Source organism: Vanessa atalanta, chromosome 7 (genome assembly GCF_905147765.1).
Source record: "Vanessa atalanta chromosome 7, ilVanAtal1.2, whole genome shotgun sequence".
NCBI lineage: Eukaryota > Metazoa > Arthropoda > Insecta > Lepidoptera > Nymphalidae > Vanessa > Vanessa atalanta.
The window spans coordinates 10,823,400-10,848,539 of NC_061877.1; the positions used below are offsets into that span (position 1 = coordinate 10,823,400).

At 33.4% G+C, this 25,140-nt stretch overlaps 2 protein-coding genes across 2 annotated transcripts; one reads left to right on the forward strand and one right to left on the reverse strand.

Moving 5' to 3' along the window:
* Positions 1-1,229: 1,229 nt before the first annotated feature.
* LOC125065500 (geranylgeranyl pyrophosphate synthase-like) lies at positions 1,230-12,697 on the reverse strand. The gene is made up of 8 exons (XM_047673154.1): positions 12,540-12,697; positions 12,022-12,176; positions 7,551-7,695; positions 4,400-4,520; positions 3,449-3,588; positions 2,883-2,985; positions 2,533-2,660; positions 1,230-1,541 (listed from the first exon to the last, which is right to left on the reverse strand). Exons 1-8 carry the CDS (start codon positions 12,582-12,584, stop codon positions 1,446-1,448), a joined length of 933 nt encoding a protein of 310 aa, XP_047529110.1. The 5' UTR covers positions 12,585-12,697; the 3' UTR covers positions 1,230-1,445.
* A 1,892-nt stretch (positions 12,698-14,589) lies between these two features.
* LOC125065499 lies at positions 14,590-20,885 on the forward strand. The gene is made up of 3 exons (XM_047673153.1): positions 14,590-15,007; positions 15,434-15,626; positions 19,906-20,885. The coding sequence occupies exons 1-3, from the start codon at positions 14,758-14,760 to the stop codon at positions 20,627-20,629; spliced, it is 1,167 nt and encodes a 388-aa protein (XP_047529109.1). The 5' UTR covers positions 14,590-14,757; the 3' UTR covers positions 20,630-20,885.
* Positions 20,886-25,140: the final 4,255 nt, after the last annotated feature.

Here is a 25,140-nt window from a genome sequence, read left to right on the forward strand (position 1 = left end):
AGTTTTTTTTATTGAGTTTCAATAGTAGTAAAAAAATGACGCCTTATTAATTTTTAAGCTTTCATTTTTTCCTCCACTTTTTTCTTATTTTGGGACGAACTTAAACATCCTTGAGTGTGAGTGAGATGATTATTGCTCACTCGCTCTAACCATGATCGATAACCGTCTCAAGCGTATTTTACACTTCAGTTAAGATTCTGTTATATGTTAAATAATACTATTAACTTATTTTAAATGTACTTCAAGAGTTGAGTGTGTATAATACTTATTATTTTAAAGAAAGAAATAATTTAAACAAACGCCAAAAATATAAGCCATCCATGACTAGGATTATTGCTGCGAATTTCATATTAAATATGACAACACTCAAAATTATATAATATTAATCGTTTCATTGATAATATTTAATATAAATTTAATTTGGGTAAAACACTAACGTTTGATTTCTATTAAATTTTGTAACTTTAAAGTCTTTAGCAACCTAAAGCGACGAATAACAATGCAAATCTTACGCCGCTATTGGTTGACATCTTTATAGCCCATTCCAATCGCAGAAGTGGTAAACATAAACGAACCTTACCTTTCAATATACTGCAATATTATGGACTACAGATTGTTCTTGATTAATATATAATTATTAATAATAGAACATTATTCCACTATAATTCATTGTGATAGAAGTATTCGTATCGACTTTAAAAGTGCCGATAACAACTTAATCGATATTCAAAACCCCATTTTTGCACAAATCCATAATAATTATTTAAAATGTCAAACAATGACGTCAATTCAGTGTCAAAGTTGTTTATTTATCTGTACTTCCACAATTGGAATAGGCTATATTCACTTACATTAAGAATAAATATCCAAAATTAAGCCAAAATTAATTACATAAGTACAAAAAAACAATTAAGTAACTATCTACATTAATAATAATTATGTTTGTTGTATATTTACGAATAAATTAGCAATTTCATCGCTAAGAATTCGACGATTAAAATATAAAAAAAAAAAAAAACTTTGGTAAGTTGCGAACAAGCCAATTAAAATTTCCAACTGAAACAAAAAATATTAATTTTATGTAAAAAAAAACCATAATCAAACATAGATTAAATTGACTTTTTTACATAAAATATATATATTTTTTTAAATGTAAATAATGTAAAAAAAATATTATTCTTAAATTATAAATTAAAAACGATAAAAAATTAATTTCAAGAAATCGTGACAACAAAATAATTTTCAAAGTGGCATATTATTAAGGGATTGAATTATTAGTAATTCTCTGAATATTTAGCAACAGTTTCTATTAAAACATACAACTATGCTCCTCCTGTAGTCCTTAATCGATGGTTTTTCATGTAAAGAGCAAACTGTGTATGTATTCCACAAACGAAAATACGAACAGAAGCTTAAATCATGAAAAGAAAACATTAATTTTTAACTTATTCTTCATTGATGGCAGGTTTCTTGTCTCGTCGCCAGCTCAGCAGTTCGTCTAACAACTCTTCCAGATGTGGATTACCACCTAAACGTTTGACCTGAAATATAAATGATCTTAGCGTCAGTACATCACATATTTGTAAGGAACGTATTATCTGTTTGGTAGTTAGGTTTTTTTTTTATTTACTTTACAACATGCACGGGCTCACAGTTGCCCGTGCCTTTTTTACATTTTATTTTTATTAATTATGGTGTTATTTTATATTTTTGCTGAACATCAGCAGATCTTCGCTGGACTTCGAGCTTGTCGTCTTCTTGGAAGACGTGGCCCACACTAACATTTTTTTTTTTCAATTTAAAATAATATATAAATAATCCATAATAAATATATATGATAATATATAAATGGTAGTTAGGTTATAAGACCGCAGATCACATAGTCCAGGGTTCTAATATTCATTAGCCTCTCAGCGTTTGGGAGTCGGTAGTGTTTGCTTTCCCACACCTTGGATAGCACGTAAAGCCTGAACTTCTGAACTCTTTCTAATCCTGTCAGACACTAAATAGTGTACTTGGCAGGCGAACTCATTTGTTTCCTGTGATACGTCTGGCGCAGATGACTAGTCTCGTAAAAGTGTATTTAACATTGCTATTCGCTTATAAAATCTCCATTTGATTTGATATTAAAATCCTATACAGATGAGTAAGCACGATGTTCACGAGTGTAGTCAGATAGTACAGGCTCTTTGGCAATCTTTGGTCTAGCGACTAGATAAGGTACTGGAGGAGGCATTCAAATCTTTAGACAAATAACATTATTGGGTACAAGAAATTCATACTCGTAATTTGGAGGGTAAAGAGAGACAACTTAAAAAGCAAATAAAGCCATTGACCTGTGTCTGATTTCTCTCTAGTCGTGTAAAACAGAAATGGCACATGTCTTTGCACACACACACATATGCTACATTATTTCGTGTACCTATAACTAGCCTTTCTAACTGAAACTGTCCATCGACAATTTCTAAAGGACATTAATCAGCGTGAGAGTGAAATTTCCTGATGTTTCAATTTGAAATTAATATGACGTACCTCAGCTCTGGCCTCGTTGTCGAGCTCCTGCAAACGATCCCGCGTGTATTGGAAGCTTCCAAATCTCTCCAGGAGTGAGATGCAGTAACGCTTCACTTCTACGTCTCTCGTGCGTTGCCTGAGAATATCTGAGAAAGCTAAGGATATGTTTATCTTGTTTACATTTTATTTATACATTATATGCAAATATATATTATGTAAATGAACTCCTCCTAAATGTTTGGATCCCTGGATGGTTTAGATTGGATGGAAAAAACGTGATATTGGAATTTTGGGATTGACGGACATGCACGCAGCCATACGCAATCGCACGCACACACACTTATAAGACAGTTTTGTGTAAAGGATACGAAGTACTTGGTTATCGCCTTTCTGATTTTGTATCGCGTGTATGACGGGAAAACTGAATTTACCTTCCGTCAGATCTTCGCAATAGCTCTTGTTCTCAGAGTACTGAAACAATCACAATTACATTCAATAATTATTTCTCGAGATTTATTTGTAAGTTGAATCAAACCTAAACGCCCAAGTGAGCCTAATTGATACAGTTTCTGTATATTATCCCCTACATACAAACAAACAAATTTTACCTCTTTGTAATATTAGTATCGTAAAGTCGGCGGTGAAGGAAAACATCGTGAGAAAACCTGCATGTTGTGGATGATATCCTGTAACACGTGCACCCACCTGTATCGAAACAGTGTGGAGAAAGCTCCAAGCTTTACATTTGAGAGCTGATGAGAATTTACGAGGTGTTACTTTGATAAAATTTTACACAAGCTATGGCAGACCATGAAACATTAAATTAGACTCTAAGGTTAGGAGTTAAATTAAATCGTCGATATTTTTTTTAGTTTAAATATTTTATTACTTCGATATCAAAAGGTAATAAAATTTAATTTGTTTGTAAACTTGCCTCTTGTAAGCACAGATTGCAATAGTCGTCTCTTATTTGGAAATATAGACCGAGGATCGATGACAGTTTGCTGAAGTCTGATTTGTTATCGCTAAAGAGCTGCATCAAGCGAATCGCCAGCATGAAAAGACCGCCCGTCTCTGGAAAGAAAAAAATCTTTTTAGTTTATATTGTTTAATATTTTAGTTTTTCGACTAATTAATAACTATGATTTTGACTATCTCGTTGGTCTTCGGGCCAGACATAAGGGCACAGGTTCCAAGATACTGGTCACAAAACCCAGATCGGGAAGATAAAATTAATAATCTATCGAAAAATTCTCAGTAACAGTCCGGCTGTTACTGAGAATTGTGGAAATTGGTGACCTACGCCTGAACTCTTTCCGGTCGTGTTGGCCATCGGATTATAAGGACGAGGGAATAGAGAGTACTGTGTCCACGCACTAGAGCACTATACTAATATATCCTGCTTATTTGGCTAGTCTCCCTTGAGATTGGGCATCGTGACCTAAATTAGCCAGGATATAATTTATAATAGTAATACAGCTAAACGACAAATTCTAAAATATTCAACATATTTCCAAAAGTGACAAGTGTAACATCCGTTCGGAAGCCGTCAGATTATTAATGACGTCACGGCTGCTATCCGCCATTGCCGGCGACAATTTAACTTGTCATTAAACAGTATAGTCCTCGTCTTATTAACACCAAAAATATATTTATCGCCGCAGACAACCTTCAGCAATAATTTCAATGTTGTCATATTCGGCGCGCAATCGACGCATTAATTAGCCACGACGCAAGTAAAGCATTTACGGCACAATGTTCACATAATCAGTTTTGCGTATACCTGTGTTTAAATATTCTCGTTAATTCCATATTCAAATTTAGGATAAAAAATTTGATAAGAATTAAAAAATAATGGAGGCAATACAGCGAACAAATATCATACTTTTCATTGTCATCTCCTTATATTCCTCTTCAGTTGGACACTGGAAATTGTCCCTCCAGTATATCTCTATACCTTGACCTCGGTGCAACTCCAGCAATTGTTCGGTGTACACAGCGGTAGCCTGAAATTACATTATTTATTACATTTCACAAATAGAAACTTATACTTAGTAGGACTTTGTGCAAGTCTCTCTGGTTACCCACTCATATTATTCTACTATCAAGCAGAAATACTTAGTATTGTTGTGTTCCGTTTTGAACAATGAGTGCGCCAATGTAACTACAGGTGCAAGGGACATTATATCTCAGTTCCCACGTTAGGCATTGGCGATGTTAGGAATGGTTCTTACGGCACCAACGTCTATGGGCAGTAGTGATTACTTTCCGAGCCGAGATGGCCCAGTGGTAACGCGTGCATCTTAACCGATGACTTCGGGTTCAAACCCACGCAAGCACCACTGAATTTTCATGTGCTTAATTTGTGTTCATAATTCATCTCGTGCTCAACGGTGAAGGAAAACACCGTGAGGAAACCTTCACGTGTCTAATTTCAACGAAATTCTGCCACATGTGTATTCCACCAACCCGCATTGGAGCAGCGTGGTGGAATATGCTCCAAAAACCTTCTCCTCAAAGGGAGAGGAGGCCTTTAGCCCAGCAGTGGGAAAATGTACAGGTTGCTAATGCTAAAAAAAAATGCTAATGAAAATCTAAGATTTGTTTATCTTTACCCCTACGATTGGAATAAGGGATTTACCCTATTTTATTGTATAGGCATGTATATTTTTAATTATACATATATGAATTTCGTGAATACAAATTAAAAACAATCTTATCCGCAATAAAAATGCTAAGCCAATACAAGATCACATAGAAAGTTCTAGAATTATTACATTACTTTAAACAGTTATTGAGGTACGATTATCTAGAAATATATTAAAATAATTTGTGTCGCATTACATATTTATATTTCACGCGGGTGTGAGTGGTCGTGTATGTGATAATTATTTGGTTAAACGTAGCCATCTCTACAGAAACATGCTAGGCTAATTGAAGTGCCGCCTTCAGGAATCAACTGTACGTAACATACGTCACATTTTGTTTACGAATATTAAACAAAACAAACATATGAATACATTTTGCCTTACAGGCACAATCCGCTTCTATCTCTTTTTTAGGTATGAAACGAAATTTTACTCATAAATGGATAGATAATTGTTACTCAATCGCGCCATAACAGCTAAACGGATTTGAATTCAATGCACAGAGAAAAAATATAGTCTGGAATACTTACTTTTAATCCCCGAAAAATGTAACTAGCACCTGTAACCGCCCCACGCTTCCGGGGGGAAGATGAGAGGGGTAATGATCAGACGTAAATTTGTATAACATATAATTGTAATATTCTCTTGTTTCTTCACATTAAAGATGACATATCATTTATTCTTAAATGAACCAAAAGCGATATTTGTGCAAAATATTGGTGAACCGATAGATTATTATTATTTTCGATAGAACGATCAGTCCTTCCGTAAAAATAGATTTAAAAAAATTATCAAAAGAATCAATGATGGTAATTTTTAACGCATTAAGATTTTCGTTTAAATTGACACGTAATTCAATTATCCTCTGATCGATCAAGTCAGTATTTACAAAGTTTATTTTTGTATTTTAAATAGATATAGATATATAATTCATATGCATTAAGAGCAACATAATCACTTTTGTGACAAAGCTGTTAAAGAAAGAATATTATTATATTAATTAAGGAATAAGATTCCAATCACAATTCATTCCAATAACATTAGGAATAAACATAAATAAACCTTTGACTACGCACAACAAGCAATATATGTTTATTTTACAACAAAATTACAATCAACTAAATAAATTCACGCTATCACACTCTCGATAAAATGAATCGCTGCTCTTTAAAACGTATTTTTTTAAATTAAGATTATATATATTTAGATTTTTTTTAACGTTTATTAAAAAAAGATTATTATGTACATATTTAATATTTGTTTAAATTTTCCCACTATCGTATGAAAACATTGTTATATGTAAGTACACATTAAAATATAATATATAGGGAATAAAATATATATTTTATATACTTTGTAAGTAACATACAATATAATACAATATAAAGTACTGAAGAGGAATTAGTTGTTTTTTTTTTAAATAGTAAAATAAAGTAACTGTCCGTTACTAACCCACTGCTGAGCTAAAGCCACTTCCCCCTTTTAGGATTCTGAGCTTATTGCATGACATTTGAACTAATGTGGGTTGGTGATACACATGTAGCAGAGCTTAACTGATTTTAGACACATACAAGTTTCCCCAAGATGCTTACCTTAACCGCTGAACACGAGACGAATTATAAAGTTATAAAAAATTAAGCAAACGAAAATTCAGTGATGCTTACGCGGGTTTGTTCCTGCAATCTTTGGTTCAGTACGCGTTTTAACTAACTTACCTTATAATACTTCAACAACAAATCAATTAAATAATAGCAACTAAAAACCACCAAGGTTTAAAATATACTATAATGAGTTAATTTGTTTGTATTTTACTAATATATAAATATAACAAAAAATAAAAACTAAAAAAAAAATATTTTTGACATAACGTATCTAATTATACAAATGATTACGTATGTTGTTTAATGAAAATTTTAGAATGAGATACGTAACTAATTAATTGCTACATAAATATTTCAAAAATACTCAGAAACGGATCTTTAAAAGAAACATTATTATAGAAATCCTTAGTTTAGCTTTGGATTAATTTATTATTCTAATGCAATTGTTATGACAACAGTTAACAATCACTACAGTCTAAAAAATTATTTCAAATTAAAATTGAGACAAACAATTATTGTTATTTATCGTTGAAGATTATTGCCATTACAATCCTAGCTACTAAAGTTGTCGCACAGTAAATATTTTTATTGAAGAAAAAAATAAGTCATATCGATAATTGCTATAAGAATAAATGGAACCAAGCATTCTCGATTATTTAATGGGAAGACAACATAAAAATTATCTAACACCGATAAATATTATTAGGGAGAAAATCTAAGGTGTGCGTATAAACTTATATTTACGTTTGAATTCGTAGATTAAGAATAATAAATAAGGTTGCATTACCATTGGATGTCCAAGTTGCAAAGTCTTTTCAAGGGCGATGATTATGACGTAATTAGCTGCATTAATAGTGCTCGCTATACCATAAATGGAATGCGCCACTGGAATACCTCGACGTAGAATGGAATTGTCTTGTATGTCGTCCAATCTGTAAAAAAAATTATATATATTTTAATAATAAACAGAGAAAATATATATAGAATTAATATTTTGTGATTTCGCTCGTCGTGCGACCCTCGCCCCCTCAACGTTGAGTCGACGACTCAACACATCTTCAACGTACTGATTAGCAAGAACGCATTCGTAATGTAATGTCACTGACTGCATATTTATTTTTGTACAATTAGTTTCGAATAAATTTATCCTTTGCTCCAATTCATAAAAATGCTTCAAAAAATTGAATACTTCCTGTATTGATATATATTGGATTAAGGTATAAACGTTTCAAAATTTAACCCGTTTTGCTGATTCCGAAACCATGGAAAAACTACCGGTGAAGCTCGAGAATTGTGTTAATAGGTAAAATTTAAGTTTTTTGTCATCATTATCACGCAGATATAAAATGGGTTTGTTACTATTTCAAACGTTATCTAACTACTTATCTTGCGCAAAAAACTTTTGAGCCTCCTCCAATACGTATTTGTGGTAGATTTTCAGGGACGTCAATAGTCCATAGCCGATTCCAACCACAAGAGGACAAAATCCAAATAAATAACATTTGACATAAAATTGACATGATATCATTGGTCGAAAGAATCTATGCTCCTCATTATTGATTGGCGAAAAAATGGGGATATAAGTAGTCAAATGAAATATTGTTCTCTTATAAATAACGACCTATTAAGCAATAACTTTTATTAATGTACAATATAGCTGAGCTATTTGAAAATTGCCTAGAATTCGTAAAGCAAGGTTTGTTATTTTTATTAATTCTTAGATTGGAATAGAATATACAAATATGTGGGTGGTTTTAGTTACGAGGTCATTAGCCCCTGCTTACTATATTTCGTTAGCATTGTAACATTGGTTTAGGATTAAAGCGATAAATTGTAATTGTTTTTAGTATGTCACAAGCTCATTCCTAAATGTATTTCTTGCAAATTGTCCTCAGCCTCCTAACGCCATTCGCTTAAACGATAAACAATTTTATTGCTAAAACGTAACTTTATTACCAGTCCGTTAAATCTGCTGTAAAATAATTAGGTACTTAGAATAGATATTTTTTTAAAACTATTATTATAAAATGTTAATTTATTTTAAATTTTAACACAGCATGAAATTCATTTGTCACGTCGATCTAAATTTAGTAACGCAGATATTTATATAATAATATTTAATACTTAAACTATTACTGAGTCGCGCTGAATCTTGTATAAGATTTATACATATTTAGTCATTTCATAGTATTGAAACACGTCAAAATTTCTGTGTATTAATTGTTTTTTTATTGGTTCGAGCTGGATGTAGCTTATAAAGGTGTTGTGTTTGTTTCGGCTCGAAGTGTTGTGTGTGAGGTATTTGAAAGAGACTTTGTCGTGACAGTAGGGTAGGGTATACTGTCATGAATGTATTTAAAGTTTAACTATAAATATTTGTGGTCTATTTTTCACTAAGCATTACGAAAAATGTTATTAAAATTATGCATTTCTATACTACGCCGCTAAGGAATATTATCCAAAACAAAGACGTATAAGGCTGCATTTTCTAAGAATACTTAGAAAATACCAACAATAGAATTCATAGAAGCAATTGTCGTCCAGAGAAAATACTGGAATTTCTATTTAGATGTTAATATAGATGTTCTTTTGATAAATTCGTAAAACAATCGTACCAATTTTAGTTTGATTAACCAGCTTTTGAAATTATTCTTAAACTGTTTTTCAAATAGAAAGGGAACCTAATCGATGATAGAAAGCTACTACTTATAATCGTTAATACTCTGATTTTAGGTGCCAAATTCTCGTAAGCACAATTGAATATTATAAATTTATATTTTTGTTTAATATGATATAACAGAAAGTGTTAAACTCTTCCTTGACTGAAATTAAAAAAGCGAGAGCTGAAAACGCGCCAAAAAGCTGTCAAAACATTGATTATAATATAATTATATGTGTGTGTAATATAACGACATTTACAATTTTATGATTATATATAGATCTACATACTACATATATACACTCACAAAGACTACCCACCACTTTAACTACGCAAGACTTATTACCTAATATACAAATGTGTGCGTAAATACAAGTACACTTTCATAATTAGATGGGTCGTCAAATTTGACGCGTACGAATGAGTTCAGGTGCAATACCGACGACTCCGGGCTGCAACTAAAACTTTTGCGTCAAATAAACGGAATAACTTTTTATCGGTCTGACCTGGCGTTGGAGCTAGACCCTCAGAATCAGCGACCTTATATCTAGCGACTTGGTAGTCAACGAGCATGAATTGTATAAGTACTATTGGAATGGAGCATAATTGCTTATAAATTCCAAAGCACTTAGATGCGTAACATCTACAAATTAATTAATAAAAACGAAGTCACCCCCTCTGTTCTGTTAAGCGTCAATTAAACGAATGATCATAAACAACGATTAATCTTATAAGGCAAAACTGAAATAAGCACTGTTTCCAAGACGATCGTACCAAATTTAATAAATAATATATTTTGGTTTTATACGGGTCAGTGGATAAAGCCGTGGCATTAATCCCAACATCTTAAATATTTTTTCTTTGACCATGAAATTAATAAAAGACATGGATGTTTAAATCTGGACAATGATCTCAAAACAGTTAATTTTAATTTGATAATTATTTCAGAAACTGGATTCATTGGGGAATTACAGATTCCCTGTATTTTCATCTGTTGAGCAGTCATATATATTTCATTAATTGGCTGCCTCGTTGGTCCATTGGCTAGATATAAGGCAGCAGATCCCGAGGTCCTTAGTTCAAACCCCAGGACGGAACCCGAAAAAATTAATCGAGGTTTTCTATCGCAAAATCTCAGTAACAGCACGTAGTCTGAAAGTTGAAAGTTCTCACCGTGCCAAAACAAGTACAGCCGTAATCGCATAACGAGAGTAAGGAAATAGAGAGTGTGTCTGTGTCTGGGCACACACTTGTGCATTATATAATATAGTCCATGTATGGTTGGCTGGACTCTTTTGAGAGTGGCCGCGGTGGCCAAAATTAGTCAGGGCGACATTATCATTTTTTAAACACTCAATAATACACTCTATTCCAACCATAACAGGAAAAAAAGCCAAATAAACAACATTTGACAGCAAATTGACGCGATATAATGGTCGAGAGCTTGATTAGTCTATGATATTCACTATGAATTTGCGAAAAATCGCGTTTTGAAAGTCGACGAAACTGTTATCGGAATTTTGGAAGTAAAATTAAAATGGATAGTGGATAGTAGTTATTAATAAAGATCATAAACTCTAAGTAGGGCACAATATAGCTAAATTATTAGCAAATTGCATGAAATACGTAAATCTAAGGTTTGTTCATCTTTTTCCTCCATCCATTGGCATAGGCTATATATAATTATGTATCTCGAATTTGGACGAGATATTTCTAAATAAAACTATGGTGATCACTAAGGTCCTATTCAAATATTTTTTGAATATTTATTATTTAAATATTATTCCAACATTTATATAATATAACAAGATTGTATTGAAACATTTAAATGTTAAATTATTTAACAAATTCGCACTATACTCATTACTTTGTAACTTTATTTAACAAAGGTCAACTGTGTTCTCAGATAAATTATTATAATGATAAAAGAATAATAATTTACATTTGAATACATGTTTTAAAATGTATTAATTTACATAATAATTAGTAAGTTTTTTTTGTATTGCCTTACCAAAAAATCATACTAACCCAATATACAAATTTGGATTGTCTGGAAGAGATGGCTAATTAGCCATGACTCCGCCCATTGTACAACACATCAAATATTTGTATATATTTTTACTATTATTATTAATTTTTTATTTATGTTTATTCCAAAGATTTTTCTGTATTTTATGTTTAACATTATTAAATATCTAACTTACACCAGAAGATATTTGGTGTAGTTTTCTACCATTTGTTATTTCACAGGTTTAAAATTTAGACTGTTTATATGATTAGCATGAATTTCTTTATTTTTTTTTAATTGTGGTGTCAAGAATATATACATAATTTAAGAATTAATAGTGTTAGTTATTCTCAAGTATAAATTGTATTCAGATCAAGTAGGTCTATACGAAGGTGCATAAAAGACAGAATGCTCAATTGAATATGGTAACATTTTATTTATTACAAGCTTTCTTGCAATAAATTAAATTAAATATCTTTACATTTATCAAAATATTTACCTACAAATAACATTTGCTAATATCAAATGCTTTATTCAGAACAAGATAAGAATAAATAAAAATTAAAAAAAACATGTAATTGCTTTACTTACAATAAGCTTGAGTTGTGTAACATCTGTACTATCTCACCGATGGCACGGAGTTTCTCATCACTTACTCTCAACCAATAGTTAAAGGCCTGGGTGAGCTTGGAACGTATCTGTTTCCCCGGTACTTGTTGGATGTATGTGAATGGCATTAGAAGTTTCTTTAAGAAAAAATTGAGCTACATTGTAAAATCTTGATAAATTCAAGTCTTCATTAAACTAATAAAGCATCAAATAATAAAAAAATGTGTGCATAGCAGTCAATTTTATTAGATATCGACAGCTGGTAACAATATATTAAAATTTAAAAAATATATACTTATTGGATTTTTTTATCAGAAATGAATTGCTAGTTTATCATAAAATCAAGTTAAGCTTCATATATCTTTATGCCTTGTTACCAAAGAAATTTATAAAAAACTAACCAATTTATATTAATATATTTAGGCGTAAAGATTTTATTTTCAAAAATAAATACAAGCGTGACGATAAAACTATAAAATGTCATGTACTAAAAAACTTACCTCATCCTGATTTTTGTCACCACTTTTTGTTGTTATTTGGGACATTTTGTTATTGAATAAATTATTTTCCTTGTAACAAAAATTAACAATAACGAATTACTATCAAAAAATCGATTTCCACTGCAGTGGAACAGAAAATGACGTCTGACGTCTGTCGAGTGTCGAATGCCAGTTGCCACTTACTGCCTTACTAATTACTATAAAATAATATTGACAAATGACATTAGAACTAGTGTAAATTTTAGATAAACATTAATAAGAAAATGATATTTATTTATATAAGAATTATTTGCATTACGGTCTTCATTATATACGAATAAAAAATAAAATAGCTACTGTACAAATCATGAACATGGATTGATAGAGATTATCATCAAATACATTTAAAAAAATAAAGTAAACTATGGCTCTACACATAGGTTAGTAACCAATGTAGCACATAAGTTAGTAGGTTCCAGATTACATCTCTATCTCTGCGCAAAATATAGATTAGATTTCTTTTAAGAAAAATTAGTACTTTTAAGAAAAATCCCAGATACCACCTTTAAAAAAACAGATGAAGATTTATTTGATTCCCAAAGTGACAATTAGCTTATTAATGTTAATTTCTACCCTGTAAAATAAGCTACCCTAACAAATTTTCAGTATGAATAGTCTGATCGCTTAAATTATTATCATTATTAAGTTTATTTAAGTTCGTGTTATTTTAAACAATTAATTATTATACTTCCTGTATATAATAATAAAATAAAAATTGTTTCTTTTTTTTAAATTAATTTATACTGTTATTCGTATAACTAGTAGGTGATATGTTTATAAAGATATTTATGTCTCTCATATAAATATAATTATTAATTTTTTAATATGTACATAAATATCGGGCAAGACTATTGTTAACTCTGTAATATTAATCTGTCGTCTATCTGTTAGTGCTGGGTCATTTCAGATTTTACGTAAAACGAAACGAACCGGTTTTTTACATTTACAAAACAGTTCTTCGAACTGGTTATAAAAAAAACCGGTTTGTTTTCATAGGTTCGATTTACGATACTTTACTGAAATAATGTATATTCAACACTGGAGTCATATTATATAATTTTGAAAATAGACTTCGACTTTATAATTTATTTGGATTAATTCTACGTCACGCACTTATTTGCATTTAAAAAACAGAAAGTTAAGAAATATTTTTAAATTATTTGTAATTTCAACTATTACGGCTGAGGATTACCCGATTATAAGCAGTTAATACTAAATCTGTAATAAAAAAATAATAAGCGTATAAGGAGCCTACGAAAACTTTTTTTTTTGTTTCGTAATTTTTTAATTCTTCTACAACCAAATTTGAATTTGTATTTCTGTTGGAATAAGATTCAAATCCAAAGTAGTTCTTTATAACTGGTTTAATATTCATACAATAATAGTCCTTACGGCAATCAAAATAAAGTGCTTAGTCAGTTACGCGTGATCGGAACCGGTTCGCGCAGCGGTACCAAGAAACAGGTTTTTCGATGTAGTCTATTCTTCTACAACCAAATTTGTATTGTATTTCTATAGAAATAAGATTCATTGTAGCATATTCGTTACTTCAAATCCAAAGTAGTTCTTTATAACTGGTTTAATATTCATACAATAATAGTCCTTACAGCGATCAAAATAAAGTGCTTAGTCAGTTACGCGTGATCGGAACCGGTTCGCGCAGCGGTACCAAGAAACAGGTTTTTCGATTTAGTCTTTTCTTCTACAACCAAATTTGTATTGTATTTCTATAGAAATAAGATTCATTGTAGCATATTCGTTACTTCAAATCCAAAGTAGTTCTTTATAACTGGTTTAATATTCATACAATAATAGTCCTTACGGTTATCAAAATAGAGTGCTTAGTCAGTTACACGTGAAAGGAACCGGTTCGCGAAGCAGTACCAAAACGACGGCCGCCGGTGCCGAGTGTCGTCTCGTTCGTTTTAAATCCAGAAACAGTTCGTTCGTTCTTTTTAAAGTAACTAGTTCTTAAAACTGTTTCTGAAAAAAACTCCCAGCACTACTATCTGTCGACTGTCATTCAAATTCTGTTATTGCTTATTGATTTGTTGACGATTTTGATATTTTGAAAATTATTTTGTATTAATATCAGTTAATTAACCTGCTATTTACAAAAAATAAAAACATTAAAGACTAGGACAATCGAAATATGGAATTCATGGATTATTAAGTGATTATGTCGGCACGTAAATATATTTTATCCGCTCGAGAGAGAAATATTAATAAAATTATTGATTATTTGCCTCAAATATCTCAACAAAGGGCTAGCTATCGGTCAGGTCAAGAATTACCTGCACTATCTGCGAATTCTAGTAGTTTCGTTAACAGAAATCTCACTTATTCATACAAGATACCTCATTATGCAGATGATAGTTTAGAGAGAGCTAGTACACCGTTTTCTGATTTTTTCTCAGAAAGTGAAACAGGTATACAATAAAACTTCTTTATATAAAGATATAACGATAACAAATTCAAAATTCATTACTTTATTTGGTGTAAAATATTTTGAATGAACTTAGTTAAAATTAAAAAAAAAAACTGTTTTTTAAAAAACTTATAAAGTAAACCAAACAAAACCAAAAATAAATAAAAAATATTTACACATAAAATTATCATACTGCTAACTTAGTTAATGCGAAAATTATGCAATATGTAAATGTATTCAATTGAATAAAAATATGTAAACAAAATATATAGTAACAGATTGTCCTTTCAATAAATGTAAAAAAAGTTTTTGAAATGATTATTATGTCAATAAATATAATCTTCATTATAAAAATGGTATTATAATGGTATGATCCCTTACTGGTAAAATACTAACTAACTAACTATGATTTATGCTGACTTTTCAGATTTTCATAGTGAAGAAAGCGACAGTAGCTCTGGTTCAGCCCTGAGAAGGAACACAGCAGAGGCAACCAAGAGTTTGACCGAAGAGTGGGAGAGGATTGAAAGGACTCTGTATGATGAGGAAGGGGAAAAGTGTTCTAGACCAAATATTCTTGAAGAATGCCGGCAATGGAGACAGCTGCATCCACAACTCAGGTAAAATCTGTGCTTAAAATATAATTGGTACTTAATTTTTTTTCTTTGTACATTTTTACAGTGCATTTGAACACTCTTGTGAGATGTGAAATAGATCCCACAGGCTGGACATACTTTTATCTTTAGGTCGGATTGTATAGATGTACAAACCCTTCTAGAGGAGGTGATAGATCAACAAACAACCTCACAAGAAGTGGCGAAGACTTGGATGTTCCTTTGTCAAGCAAACTGGATACTATGAGCTTGCTTGGCGTTTGAAGTAGGCAAGGTGGCGGCATGCCGCCGCTCTCGGCCGCCTCCTTCCGAATGTGGGGGGGCCGGGATCGCTATGCCGGCGTCTATATTCCGGCGTAGTGAGGTCGATGGCGCTGTACGGTGCCCCGATCTGGGTCGACGCCCTCACCGCTGACAACCGGGCCCTGCTGCGTAAGCCGCAGAGGGTCATAGCGGTGAGAGGCATCAGAGGGTACCGTACGGTGTCGTGGGCTGCGGCGACACTTCTCGCGGGCGATCCGCCATGGGAGCTCCAGGCGGAGGTGCTCGCGGAAGTGTACCGGTTCCGGGTCGAGGCGAGGAACCGCGGCGACCGTCCAGGGTCGGCGGAGGTCGGGCGGATCAGGGCTCTAGCCCAGCGAGCCCTGATCGCCCGATGGCAGGAGGATCTGGGGTCACCCACGGCGGGCCTGGCGACAGTGGAGGCGATCCGGCCCCACTTGAGTCGCTGGGTCGAGAGGAAGAAGGGCACACTCACCTTCAGGATGACGCAGGTACTTACCGGGCACGGATGCTTCGGTAAGTACCTGCACGGGATAGCGCGGCGGGAGGTGTCACCCTCCTGCCACGAGTGTGGTGCGCCAGTCGACACGGCGCACCACACCCTGAGTGAGTGTGCTGCGTGGGGGCCCCAGAGGCACACCCTTGCGGCGACTATGGGCGGAGACCTCTCGCTGCCGAGCATCGTCAACGAAATGCTCGGTAGTGAGACGTGTTGGTCGGAGATGCGCTCCTTCTGCGAAAGCGTGATGTCGCAGAAGGAAGCCGCGGAGCGGGAGCGGGAAGAGGATGCCGCTGCAGACCCGCTCCGCCGAAGACGACCGGGGAGGAGGAAGAAGCGCTACGCGCACCTTCTCCCCCCGCCTCAATAGGCGTCGCAGGGACTAGGGGGGGTCTCAGTACCCCGAGAACCCCCTCTAGGTGTTGGAGGCCCGCATAGGCGGGCCGACCGTCAGGGCGTCACGGTAGCATGCGCAAGCGATCCCGTGGCGCCCGCCGAAAGACGGAGAGGGTACCGCTGGTTTTTTAGTGGGTAAACCCGGCGTACCTGGGCGCACTCGGCGTCCAGGGCTCCGGGGAGTCCCACACACCCCCCCACCTTCCATCACGTGGGGGAAGCGCGTAACGCGTTTTTCCAGCGAGGAAAAAAAAAAAAAAAAAAAAAGGCAAGGTGGCGGCATGACAGCATCCGCAAACACAGATTTCAATGCACATTGCGGTGGTGAACAGCAGGATTTATCCGCGCATTTTATAACCTGTAAGAAATATTGCGATTCACGGACGTGAATGCTATACCACGCCAAATTTGGTTTTGCTGAATCCTGCATGCTATCTTCGGGATGCCAATTTGGGAGTTTTGATTCCCTAATTTTTTATTAAAAAAAAAAAAACAATGTTACGTAACTTCAAAACGGGAGTAACAGTTTCTTACAACAGTAAGAAAGACCCCCTCCCGTTTTGAACCCCCTCCCGCCCCTGTAACGCATCGTAACTTATACGAGACACCTCCTCCCCCCCCAAATTGCGTTACGTAATACTTGAACGCCCCCTTACTTTATTATTGATATTTATTTCTGATTTATTTCTTTTTGATTTGGTTAAAAAAAACCTAAGTTGAAAGATAAAAATGAATTTATTTATTGACTGTGGTTAATTTAACTTTTTAATTAATATCTATGGTATGTTTTAAACTGTAAAAGCAGTTCTCATATCAAATGAAATTCTGTAAAAAATATATTATATTCTGAAATAATATAATAGTGCCTCGGACCGCACGTAAAGAGTTGGTCTGGCGCCTGAACTCTTTCCAGTCGTGTTGGATTTGCCATTCCAATCGGATTATCAGAGTAAGGGAAGATGAGGAAAGGGAGCATCTGTGCTTGCACGCACTGAGTACTATAATATATTTTGCGCAGTTGTGAAGATATCATCAAAGATAAAAAACAACTATTTCTATTCGTTTCTCAATAAGTCGAATATCGACGGATACAAAAAAAATACCTATGAAGGGAAAAATGCTTTAAAAAGCTTGGGAAATGTACAACTTATGATTTATTTCATATTAGCTTCTGAATAAATTATTTGACGAAAATTATATGTATGACAAACATCTTGATATGCCATTTCGCTTACTCTTTACTATTATTATCTAAGAGGGGGTACAGGGGGAAGTACAGTATATTTACCGCCATCGATTACTTAAAATAACAAAAGCTAAAATAAATAAATAAATAAAAAATTAACTACTATTTTTTTTACAAAATATTCTCAGATAACAGTAGTCTTCTGAGGGAATAAATTTTCTGTAGTAAGTATTTGATTGATTTTCATTTTCTTCTAAGTTGTAATTAATTATAATTATGACCATTATAGAGGCTAGGGTTGCTGAGGATTTCTCTTCCGATTCCTCATAATGCGGAAGTTCCGCAATGTTTTGGGTTCCGCTATCGATTCCTCAAAATTTAAGAGCAATTCATGAGGAATTTCGATTGTCGAACGGGCGAGCGAGACCTTCTATGGTGGAAAAATAATCCGAAATATTCGGAGTTTTACGGAGCTGTACGGCAATACCTATCTTCTCCATAAAGTATGCCCAGTGAACGACTTTTTAGCAATGCTGGATGAGTATATGATGAGCTAAGAAACCGGTTGTCAGGAGATACAGCGTCCAAATTATTTTTTATAAAAATAAACCTCCCTATAATTAATTTTGATTATTAGTATTCAATTCCTTTATTTTGATTAATAACATTCGACTTAAGTAATTAATAAAAAATAAAGACTGCATTCTTGTTATATACTATATATCATTTCAATTCCTAAAATAAATTGTGTGCTTGTGTAGTGTTACTGAACTCCTCCATAACTGTTGGACCGATTTTGATGATTCTTTATTGTGTATTGTGTGTTTAGAATAGTTTAATTATTTTACGTACCTAGTTACAGGACAACGGTTTTTCGATTGGGTCCGCTAGTATTTATAATTTCCTATCATCCTCTTCCTAATACACTTTCTCTACCGCTTCCTCATCCGCATCCTCTTTCTCGAAAAATATCCTCATCCTCATCCGCATCCTCTAAATTTGCGCGTGACAATTCCTCTTCCTCCTCCTCTTTCTCAAATCTTAATCACTTCCAACAACCCTAATAGAGACAAATAATTTCACAATAATACCCTCAGAGGCAAAAAGATAAAGATAAAGACTATTGTAACACACCAGCGCGACCATCTTGGCTTCTGAACTAACTTCCCCTTCCTCTTTCTTTCTCTTTTCCGTAACTGTGACACAATTTTAATTTTGAACAGCTTGTCTAGTAGTATACATATAAGTCAATGTATGTCACTCGTAAAATATGTAGGTGCGTGTCTCGGCAATATTCCTAAAGTTTACTTACTTTTTTTTTCGAGTTATAAAAGTTATTGATTTAAGTATAATTATCAATTTAAAGAGTTATTCGATTAGACATTTTTAAGGTATCGTTCAAAAATGTATATTATTTTGGATACACGCGGCAAAACTAGTTTTTGTGCGTTATAGAGGAGAAGTACGCATTAAAATACATTATAGGAAAATAGTGATTACTTGTCGAGAACTCAAATTACACTAACTAACTACACTAACTTAAGTTGTATTTGAAAAATGTAAATAAAGTTTGGGACACACCTTGTGAGGTCCATGGTTGTTGAATTTTTACAATCAATCAAAAGACAACAATGCAATGAATACAGTTAAAACCGAAATAAAAATATTTAATGATTAGCCGTGCACGCCACTTTGGCTTCCGCGCCGATTCATCAATGTTTTTAGTCAAAAATTTTCACACATATTTACTGTCAGGGCGCCTTTAGAGTGATGTCGCTTAAGACATTCCGTTTCCTATAATAAGTCAGTTTATCTTGTGTTCTCTTATTTAGGTTCCCCTCAGATTATGTCATACGATTCTGTATGTTTACCGAGTATGTCACTTAACATTTTTAAAGTATTTAAATAAAAATATGTTGCAGAATCGTTGGTAAAGCTATACCGCTACCGGAGAAAAGGTTCCATCGTCAAACGGAACACGAGGAGGTCATTGCAATGCATTACAGTGATTATGAACAGTTCAGTGAGAGCGAAGAGAGATTATCACAGAGTAGCACAGACGTTACCCCACAGAACTCGCCGCGCGTGTCTATCACAGATGATATATACGAGCCAAAATTATCAAGAGAGAAAGTTTCTTTCAAATTTGAGGAAAGTTCTGACCTCCCAGACACCTTCTGTTCGTTATTACACATAACACCGATTCAAATACGTAGCCCGTCGCACAGAAAGCGACCGAATCCCTCAATACTCCGTTCTGATCTGGCCTCATCGAGATGGATGAGAAATGCAAGACCGGGCTCGTCGATCCACTACGAAAGGAACAGTGCCAAGTCTTTTGTTTCTCTCGATACAAGGAACTATAACAGTATTGTCACAGATAACAGTAAAGTGTTGAATGCCAGGGTTTTGACAGCAAGGCATAGAGAATTAGCAAAATTGGAACCTCTTTACACGCCCGACTATCCACCAAATGAGGGATCTAAAATTTGTAATGGTATACAAAATCATTTTAATGTCAGAAAAGTTTCCCTTCCTCCGCTACTTTTGGAAGAAGAGAAGAAAAAAGTATCTATTAGTTCAGCGAAGAAGTTACGCTCGAGGAAAATGTCAAAAGGTTATTTAGATAAATTTAAGCTTGGCTAGATAGAAATTGTCACAGGCTTGTTAACTATTTAAAAAATATACATATTTAATTTGAATAACTATGTAACTAGCTTGTTGTTATAAATGTCAGAGTTTTTAAATTGTCAATTTTTTCATGAATTCTTTACCATAAAAACCTATAATTTTTAACACATACAGTATTATTAAATAAATTATATGTGATGTTAATTTATTGTACATATGTGCTTGTAACATAGTAGAAAATGAAAATATATAAACTATATTATTTTTTAAATGTATTTTTTGTCATAACATAAGCGTCCATTTTTATCATAACTAGTTATGAAGTTATCTTCATGGGTTGGATGGAAAGTAAATAAAAACAACTTTTTCAAATACAAATACAGAATTTATTTTGATATTTACATTATTTGCATTTTATTAACAATCAACATCAACAATATTAAATAATTTGTTTTTGTGTTGTGATTACATTTCGAACAGTCGGGGTAATATTACATTTCCCGAGTTGTGCAGTCGTTTCGCTTTTTAGTGCACACAGCAACATTTCCTGCTACAAAATTATAACAAGCCAATATTTACTCTATTATAATAAACCGTAAGAGCTATATTTCCACAAATTTTGGCAGTTTGTATGGGAAGTGTTGCTATCGTACAAGTGTCGAGGCTTATGTAATATTACGTGAAAATGGCAACACACAAAATTCGACTCGCTAATCAGGTCTCTATTTGCACTGTAACTATAAAATCGACATAAGTTCTTCTCGTTTCGATTTTACAGTATCAGCTATTGGTCTAAATGATGATACAAGTCTCCGCTTTATATAAAATATTGAAAAAAAATAAATTAAAACAGGTTAATTCAGTGAGCCTTTGTGATGCTTCGAATGGAAACTTGTATAATCTTTCTTAAGCGCCTCGTTTTGAATCCAACCGCAAATATGGTGATATTAAATTCATAAATGGGCATCTAGAAGCGGTGAAACATGGGGTTACGATTTGAGAAATTTGAGCAACTGCGAAGAAAGCTGTGAGCTTGAGTTCATGGGTTGCCATGAATGTAATAACACTTTTATTAATTACAACATAATTATACAACAGGTCGCTATGAATTAGAGTCGACGTATATTTAAGACTATTAAATTATATTCTTACATGTGAGCTAAGAGGTGAACATATTCAAACAACAGTATGGCAACCCGCAACATGAATGGCGGCATCGATGCCAATACCTGATCAAATTATTGGACAATTGCTCTGTCTTGGCACTGGCGCTAATAGATTAAAAATGACATTAGACATAGATAAAGCATTTTAATATATATCTTAAAATCTAAAGTTCATAAGTGATTAAATGTAAGCTTAGGTATCATCGATCATAAACTTTAGGCAGTCTAGATATTACCGTGGACGCCTAATATCAAGAGTCAGTGCCAAATCATAACAAAAAAACTTAGCATTTGACCGTCTTTACGACATAGCGATCTCTTCCTTACTATTTTTTAATCTTTTCATTTACATAATATAAATTTAAATTGTTTTAATAGTTACCTCACAGCCATCATTATATATTGATTCTACTTTAATTAAGACAGGACTATGCGTATAACAACACGACAAGATGGCATCAGCTTACAAAAAGGGTCTAGCGTATATCCGTAATATAGAGCGTTAAGATTTTTTTTTAAATACGTATATAATACATAAAAATTCATCATTCTGTTCTAAAAACGTTAACAACCTCAAGCTATTAGCAATAGTCAACAATGTTGTTAATTCTAGGATTTTATTGCACACAGAACATGGTACTACCTAGTTGCGAATAGGCATTTAGTGTTTATATAATTTTCGACTTAAATTTTCGTGAGAGAAAGTCATTAAACCGAAACAATTCAGGAACTAACACACCGCCGATATAGTTCATTAGATAAGACGTTACTACATATTTAATCTTCGTCTGTACACGAATGCTTTGTGCGCGTGCACGGTACAGTGTGTGTTTATTTACGTATTATTTTATAAATAATAAAAAGTCGCTACTCGAATTCGAATACTAAATCCGTTTCAATACTAAATCTTTAAAGATCCGATTTGTACAAGGTTTTCGCGTCATAAACCTACTCGTGTACTGTAACAAACTATTTTAACAACTTTGGCCTCTATGTTGGACCTCTACAGAATTATCTATATTTTATCTAGCATTTAAACCGGTAAATGTGGATATACAAGGCATCTATTGATATGGTGTTTAGTTAAGTATTTTTTTTATACATTAGGGTAATTATTATATTATTAAGATAACTGAAAATTGACTACCGTTTTGAAGTATGTTACAAATCGGATCGTATTATAAGTAATCGTTATTTTGACGTAACGACGCATCATCACAATAAAATCGTGATCGGCGACGAGATGCATGCATAGAGCATAAAAATTTATTACGTACGATAACATTAGACCACATGCAACCACACGCAGAAGGACTCAGCAATATTCTCTCTTGTTAAGGCGATTATACAATTAGACACTATTTAAATTGCACACTGATCCACCTCTATAAACTTTTAATTGCGATAAATATTTGTAATGCTGTATAAAAATATTAAAGGAAAAATCATCATTTAGTATTACCCTTAGATGTAACATTCATAATTAATTCAAAATACCTATTAGCGTGTATTTTACATTTTTACAATGAGACGTCCGAATTCTAAACCTAACTAGCATACAGTGACAGAAGGCTAATTCCCAACAAACTACACACGACAGTATCGAATATAAAGTTTAAAGCAGCCGTAGCCATCTATTTTTAATGCAAAGGTGTATTTTGAAAAATTCTTACGTAACATACAAAATTACATTTGACTATTTACAAAGAGCTAGTAATGTTTAATAGAGATTGCAGCTGTTGGTGGCGGCACTCTAATCATTTGTTGGCGTCTACAGGCTCTCAGTGGCATGCATGGTTACTACTCCGATGATTGCTAAATTCTTTTATATTTATTATCGTTCGACTCGAGGCGGCTGTTTGAATCCCTCACGCTAAAATCCGGGTTACTCAATCGAACCGTTCGCATTGCTATACAGAAATACAACAATAGATAGATAAGAATAAATTTTTGGACAGACCGATTACTTTGATTTAAATACCTATCGTGCACAACCATCTCATTTTTTTTTTTTATAATTTTACGATCGATAAAGATATCTTGCGTCAACTATCTAGGTACAATAATTTTTCGAATTTATTACCTATACCTTGCCAATTTATCTCGTGTTATTATTTAAAAATTTATCATGTGAGAGTGCAGATACGAATAAACACTTCACGATTTTCGATTTTAATTGAAAATATCAATCTCAAACAATGTAAAGACACGGAATATTAAAATTACGTTTTAAATATTAATAAATTACGCCAAAAGCCTCTTGATTATAACTTCGTTACGTCACTGCAGTGAATACATCATTACCTGATCAAGCCTATCATTTGGCGTAACGTTCGTCGAAGATGTCGCAACACTTAGCCGATTATCTTTATTCCTACTTTTCCATACTATATTATTTTTATCGTAACATTTATTTCGAGATTTATTAAAATGAAAACGCAATAGACGAATGTATTGGTGCGAATTCGTTACGTTTTACAATAATAATATATTTTCACGTTTCTCCGCATTCGTGAAACTATTTTCACTATTCGTGATTTAAATTAAATAATTGGACTATTAGAATTTACACAAAAAATGGCAGTGTATTTGTTGTAATACTCAATTCCGTTACGAATTGCATTTAGCATTATAATTCGTTTGGACCGAGTTGATTAAACGACACTGACGTTACGTTACGTGTTTCATTATCCTATGTATAAATAAGGCCGGTATTGCCTATCCTATTTTAATGGTGATCCTAATTATTAATCTAATGCCGCAAACTTTGGGTGAAACTGTGCTTAAAGATGGAATTCGACTTTGCTGAAATATTTTGACAAAAACAATCGATAAGTTTCACCTTATGTTATCAGGCGTAGGGTTCGCACAAACGTAATGCATTTACATTTTTATTAATTTTATCGTAATCGTACAGTCGGCCAATAAATATGTTATCGATTTTAAGCAATGAGCGAATTAATGCTATTTTAAAACGAGTTGTTTTGCAATTGATCTCGTGAACCTCATTATTGTCCGACTTGTATCTATTTACATTGAATTTAATATAGAATTTCCATAGCATCTTTCAGTAGGCACGAACCCCAATACACGCAAAACTATATACAGGATGTTTGACAAATGATAATTTTATTTAACATTCAAAAAATTACACTATTATTTGAGGTATTTAATTCGTTAACGACTAATATAATGCGGTGTTAAACAGCGTGAATAAAACGCGTTTAGCTCGTTGCGGTCTCTATTTAACTATATTCCTATTTATTATATTCATCGCGATCTTCATCAAACATCTTGTAATTGTGATTTAGTAATAAATTATTGCATTAAGTTCGATCACTAAATGATTCTATGTGTACG